The 6,872-nt window shown below is 50.4% G+C and overlaps 1 protein-coding gene across 1 annotated transcript in view; it reads left to right on the top strand.

Moving 5' to 3' along the window:
* The first annotated feature begins 496 nt into the window (after positions 1-496).
* The window catches only part of HEXA (hexosaminidase subunit alpha), a 15,543-nt gene continuing 9,167 nt past the window's right edge, over positions 497-6,872 (top strand). The window contains exon 1 of the mRNA XM_010717120.3: positions 497-635. Coding sequence (XP_010715422.1) covers positions 623-635 — 13 coding nt within the window. The 5' untranslated portion in view covers positions 497-622. The remainder of the gene's footprint in view (positions 636-6,872) is intronic.

The raw sequence follows: 6,872 nt of genomic DNA, 5'->3' as shown, positions 1-6,872 counted from the left end.
AGGAAAATGTGAAGGAAATTTGAAGGAATTAGACAAACTGGAGGAAAATGTGAAGGAAGTGGAAAGGAAATATGAGGGGGAAAAAAAAGTAGAAATGGAAATGTGAAGGAAATAAACCAAGGAATGTGAAGAAAAGCAGTGAGGGAAATGGCAGGGAAATGTGGGAGACAATATGTGGAAATAAAAAAATGAAAAGGAAAGAAACAAGATAAATGTGAGGGAAATGAAGGTATGAGGCAAATGTGAAAGAAAGAAGTGTGAACAGAATGCGATGGGAAGATACGAGGAAAATGATGGAAACATGAGAGGAATGTGAGGGAAATGATAAGGGAATGTGAGAAAATGAGAGGGAATTATAAGGAAGATGTGAGGGAAAATAGGTTCAGTGAAGTGCTGGTACCAGAACAGATGTGCAAGGCTTTGCCCTGGCCGTGCAGGCTGGGGGCAGCACCTCACAAGCAGGCTCTATCAGTCCCATCTATCTCTGTGTTTCAGAAGGCCATCTCCAGTGTCCCAGGAAGGGATTGGACATCAGGATTGCGAGCAGTGGGTTTCTGCACACAGCCGATGTTTTCCAAGGAGAGCAGATGCACACATACCTCCCAAGGAAAACTGAATTGGCATGGGCCATGCAGGTAATTCTGTCTTTGCGGAAGATCACACAGCAGCAGACACCGTTCAGATGCTGAACAGCAATATCTCCCTGTGGGCACAGGGAGAGGCAGTGTTTCTGACATGTTTTTCCCTGGTTCCCAGCCATGAAGCCTTGTGTAACCCCAGCCGTGCCAGGTGGTATCTCTGTGCTCCGTCTGGTCAGCAGAGATAAAAATACCCAGTTTTTCACAGTTGTGCTGGGCTAGATTACCTTTCTCCAGTGGGCTGAATAACCCCCCAAAAAATCTCACAGGGTAGGTACTATAAAAAGAGGCAGCATCACATAGTGCCTTGTCACTGTTTGTTACTGAATCTGGCATTTTGCAGGGGACAGAGTATGCACTAGTGCCGTTGTCACGTGGTCACAAACAGACCTTTTGCAAACAGCAAATGGTGTTCAAGAGTGCTCTGGGCAGGTCAGGGACATTGGGCTGCAGCTCCCAGGTGGCCCTGTCCCTTGCAGGGTCTCTCTCTTGGACGCTCACAGGGTGGGGACAGACACCGAGATGCTGTCCCAGGATGCTAAGATGCTGCAGGAGTTGAGCATCCTTCAGATCTTGCAGCACCCTGACTGCTCAGCTTGCCCACAACCTGAGGGCTTTCTCCAGACCTCTCTGTTTCCAATATCAGACATGCTCAGCCTGGTACAGCTGAGGGATGGGGGAGGCGAGCTGGGCTTATTGTTTGCAGCCGTTTGGGGAGCGCAAGGGACTCTGGTTGGCTTGGTAACAAGCTGCAGCCTGGCCCAGAGGAGAGCCAGCTGATCCCATATCCTCCACTGCTATTCACTGCAGATGTGAGGAGACTGCAGCCCTAGGAGGACTCCAGGGCCACCTTCTGCCCTCCACAGCAGTAATCTTCTTCCTCTTACCCTGGGGAATCATTTCTACCTGGGTGACGCAGTTCATTCTGATGTGGTAACATTATTCACCCTCTTTGCCTGGAGGAAAATGACCTGTGCCCTGAGGGCAGAGGATGCTCAGCCACACAATATACAGTGTAGGTGTGATGAGTTTCATTAGCTCTTACGGGCAAGAGTCATTGCAGCACTTTGTGCACCACCTGGGACAACAGGATCCTACTTCCTGCTCGTGCTTCCGCCATCTTTATGCAGCACACACAATAAATACCTTGTGAAACAGACAGTGGCACGTGCAGAAAATGAGATGTTTATTTTCTGTTGGAGCACATAAAGCATAATGATAGCCACAATGTCAGGGACTTCAGTTCAGGGTAACGTAAGTAGATGTCCCTGGGGATCCAAGCAGATTAGGTATTTGATTTCCTGGGAGGATCTCTCTGGAAACCTTTCTGGGTACCAGTCTGCAGCTTCGGATATACAAGCAGTGCCAAAAATCAGCCCTGTGTGTTTTGTAGCATCACAGCTGCTCCCAATGAGTTCGCTGCCCAGTGTCCTCCCCAGACAGTTGTGCAAAGCCCTGCAAACACCCCTCTTATGCCAGGGCTCTGTTCTCTTCTTAAAGCCATGGGCACCCAGGGGAAGGAGAGGGTGCTTGGCAGTGCAAAATGGCGGCTGCTCTGCACCAGGAAGGCAGGAGAGGCAACACCTGCATTTGGGGACCCTGCCAAAGCCCTGTGTTGCATCCAAGAGCATCATGCTGACAGCCTGCTGTCCCCGAGCACTGCCCTGCCCTGAGATGGCCAGGTCAGGAGTGCATCACAGTGACACATGTGGATGCATGCTGGGCTGGGGAGATATTTGGGCTGGGCATATACATTCCCTTATGCCAAGCTACTAGTAAACAAAGTCAGCTCCCTAATTATCCTGCTTATTTGGAATGGCAAAGGCCTGGGCATTAATCATCCTGTCCTACATAAGTATAAATAGGACCGGCTTTGTTTAGCTCTGGACTTACCAGCTGGACATTTGCCAGGCTGGTGCCATCTCACGTGTCAAATGACAGTGGCTTGGTTGGTTATCTCACATCCTCTCCCAGTATGTGTCTCCAGGACCCTCTTTGCCAGGCAGTGGCTAGCTGCCTGTGTCCTGGCAGAGAAGGGACACAGAGCAGTGGTGTGTCCCCAGGAGTGACTGTCACCCCAGAGGCTCAGTGTCCTATCCAGCTGGTGACATGAGTCCTCGCCAACATGTAAGCAAGTATATGAACCCCAAGGAGCTGAGAAAGGTGCTCAAGTGGTAGGATTTTGCTTTGTCAGAGCTTTGGAACTTCCTCGGGGCCACACTTGGATGTGGGTCCAACCCTTTGCCAGAGATGACCTTTCTCTCCGGGACGGGGTTACTGAGGTGTCATAATCTGTTTTTCCTCCTGTTAGGGAGGGGTGCTAGGGAGGGGTGCACACCCCGGGTGCGCAGCCCTGCAGCACCCGAGCATCCCCGCCGCGGGTGTCGGCGTGCCCCGAGCCGTGAGCGCCTCCTCGCTGCCCTCTCCTGGCCCCTGCCGACGCTGCAGAGGTCGGAGCCTCCTCGCTGCCCAATGCCCCTTCTGCTTCGTGCAGTTCTTCAGGGTATGGTCACTGTCGTACCCTGAATGGCGATGACGCCTTCCACCTGAACATCGAGAACAGGGTGAATCTCACTGCATCGCACAACAGTCATTTAGAAGTGCCTTTACATTTTCTTGCGCATATATATATCAAGGAAGGCAGGTTGACTTCCTACTCACAGTGCGCCAGTTAATCTCCAGGCATTAATGAAACTTCACCTTTTGGCAAGGACTGTCAGTCACAGCAGCTCCCCTTACACTCACAGCAGACATGCTCTTGTTGCCTTCCTCCTCCTATCCAGCACAGGGTTGATGTCAGACAATTGTTGCCTTTCAAACTCTATTGATTCCTTTTTTACAACAAATTCCAGTGATAAACATTTATAAACAGTGATGGGATCTTCTCTGTGCAGTGAATAATACCAACCAAAGGAGAAATGTGGTTCTCCTTTGGTCCCTGCTTTTTTCCTTAGCACTATACCTTAGCACTTTGCTGATTACTGATAATTTTGCTGGTTATGCCCAGAGCTGCATGTGTCAGTTTGTGTTAGTGACAAAACTGGTCTGTTAAAAAAAAAACAAACAAAAAAACCCACACTTTTAAAACACTAACACATACCTGTTAAAAGTTCACTGGTATGAAATTTTAGCCCTGCTCTTTGCAAAAGTTACAGAGTTTCTGACTCAATCTTCACTGTGGAGTCCTGGGTTCCCACCTTCTCCTTGTACTGTCTGTGAAAGGCACCCACGAGAAGCATGGCTGCTGCTTCAGTTCATTATGAGGGGATCTGTGCTGCCTCAGGGAATTTTAAGACTCCAACTACCGAGGAAAGTTGAAAACTGCTGTTCTACTTGGTCTGAAAAATGATTTAGATCTCCATAGGCACCTGGTGCCTTTTCATTTTATTCTTGCAAGAGCTTAATTACACAAGTGATTCTAGTAACTGTTAACACTGAAGCTGACAAGAATAAAATACTGCATTGCAATCACCTTGCTCCATGAAGTTAAGCACATGCTTAAGGGATTTACAGGAACAGGGCCTGTCTGCACACTCAGTCATTTCCAGACAGAGGAATTCTTCCCCGCACATCCACGGGTGCTTGACTGACTCCAGTTCAGCTGATTGCTTAGACCCACAGATGTGACTGAGAGTAGCCAGGGACAGCAGCCACGAATACTCAGCCTCCACAATAACTCACAGCAGTCTCCCTTCTATCTGATAGCACCATGCAGAGCCTGATGTTTAAATGATCCCACATGCAGCCCCACAGCCCTGACGCAAGCAACTCCTTAGCCCCTGTTTGCTGTACCAAAATGCTACTAAAGTGCTGGTACCCCTGCCTCCCTCCTGCTCCATTGCTCCCTGACCCATGTGGGAAAAAAAAAAAGCCATCCATAGGGGTAAGGAAAAAAAAAAAAAAAGAACTCTATCACCTGAGACCTGTGGAGATGCTGCAGTGGAAGAAGGGAAACCCAGGAGATTCCTCCATGCCCTGCTTCTGCTCTCCTCCTTGGGGGCTGATTTTGGCTGCCTGCACACCCATTAAAGACCTGCACCATCAGCATGGGCTGAGATGCCCCTCAGATCACAGAGGCTTGTTCAGCCACTGAAAAGCTGTGCAAGCTGGAGATAATCCAGAGCAAAAAGGCTTTGCAAATAATACTGGTAGTGCAAATACCACCTGGCTGAGCTCTGCGGCACTTAGTCAGGAACCCAAATCCTTCAGACTGATTAACACATCTTGCCCTCAAGCACTTTGCCTTAGACTCTGCTTTTAAGTTCATATTTGTTGAAATATTCCTCCTCACAAAGCACCTGGAGCTGAGATTCACTCCTGCACTGAATCTCTCATACTTGGTCCTGTTGCATGTGCTCTGTCACCTGGCAAGGCCCCTTCAGCTGAACTGTGCTGAGAAATTCATTTGCCACGTGTACCTGCCAAGCCATTCAGTGGCAGCACGTAGCGTGACTTGCAGTGGTCAAGGTGCAAATTGATGGACATAGAACAAGGCATCCTGCATTTTGAATAGTGTCAGGATACACGTTTGTGGCTCTGAATGCAGACCGCCATACACCAGCCTGTTTCAGCCCCCTGAAACACGGAGATAGGCAACAGGAGGGAGCACGCCTGCAAAGCCCCGGCACATAGCTGCTGCTACTGCTCCCAGCCACCACCACAAGCAGGGACACTTCATCACTGTGTGGCTGTAACCCTTGTGGTTCCAATTCAATTCCATAATTATTTCACCAAGGGAAGATGAACAACCAAGTGGAGAAAGTAAGTTGGCCTCGAAGGCTTCTGAGTCCTCAACAGTTCAAGTCAGAGATCTGCAGGCTGTTGCAAGCCTTTTCCAAAAGATGGTCTGTGATCACCAGAGCCCTCTTCCAGCCACAGCAGCAGCAGGCCCATTGACCTGGGAGCTGGCTTCATTTGGGAACAAGAGCATTTAGATAACGCTTGGCTCCAAAAGCAAAACAAACAGGAAAGCCCTAGGAGCACTCTGTGAAGGTTTCCATGATCACACATAGCAAACTGATCCCAGAAAGTGAGGCAGCTAGATTTAATAGCAAGTAGCACGGGTTGGACTCAGCCCTGCAGAACATCAGGGCACGTGCTCACACCCAGCAGGACTCCAGCAGGTGTTGGGATGGACTGCGGCCATGGGACAGACAGCCTCCCCCGCTCTCCTTTCACAGGCTCACATGCTTCTCACCAGCAGAGGAATCTGTATGCAAAACATCCACTTGATTAAATGCAGATGCAGCCAGTCTTACAGGGAATCGGGAGGCGTAATGGATGGCTTTATCCATAAAAAAATGCAGTGGAACACAGAGCTCTGCTGACAGCCCAAAGGCCACAAAAGTGGACAAACCAGAAACCCAAAGCATGACAGCTTTATCACAATTTATAGCAGAGTAACCAATTTCTATCTTTACCTCATGCAGAAAGCAGGTAATCCAGCAGAGCCCTGGTGGAGAGCACAGCTCTCTGCACATCCCTCAGCCACTGGGCTCTCTGCTGGGAACAGGACAGCCCTTGCAGACCAACACGGGGTGTCTGCAGGTATCTCTGCAACAGGCATCAGCTTTCTGATGTAAAGATGCATTCCTGATTCAGACTGTTAGTCTGGATTAAAGCTGGCCAGCTAGGAACGAACTTCTCTGAGTCATCCCCCAGAGACATCGGGGCCCCTAAAATAGCAACAACAACAACAGAATACACAGAAAGACCGGAATATTTTCACTGCAGGCCGTGATCACAACGTTTTACATAAGTCTGGTGAACAGCCAACCAACACAAACTGAAATAAGGATTCACTGCAAGCCCCAGCACTCCTCGTCAGGGCACCCACTGCTCTGATGTGCCCCCAGTAAGCCCCGTTTGGGCCTTGCTCACGAGCCCACGCTCCAGGAGCTCCGCTGGAGTTCCATCCTGGGGAGCTGCCTCCTTTTGGAGCTGTGCTGCAGGGCGATGTGCTCCCAGGCTGCCCAAGGCTGACACCGGACTTCGGCTGGACCCTCACTTTTACGCAGTGACCACCAGGCTGCAGACCATCACGCTTCGCCCTCCCGGCTCTGGCGCTGCTGCCTGCTTTGTGCCCATCCTCGGGTTTTGGTTCAGCTTCCCCCGGCAGTACAGGCGGCCCGCGGTGCCCCACGCGGTTGCGGAGGGCTGCACTGCTGGATATGGGCTGAGCTCCCCCCAAACCTCCTTACTACCCTCACCGCCGACCCCCATCCCTCCCACCCG

The sequence above is a fragment of the Meleagris gallopavo genome, chromosome 12, assembly GCF_000146605.3.
Source record: "Meleagris gallopavo isolate NT-WF06-2002-E0010 breed Aviagen turkey brand Nicholas breeding stock chromosome 12, Turkey_5.1, whole genome shotgun sequence".
Classification (NCBI taxonomy): Eukaryota; Metazoa; Chordata; class Aves; order Galliformes; family Phasianidae; genus Meleagris; species Meleagris gallopavo.
The sequence above is the reverse complement of the archived record's forward strand: the minus strand, read 5'-3'. Positions and strand labels throughout refer to the sequence as shown.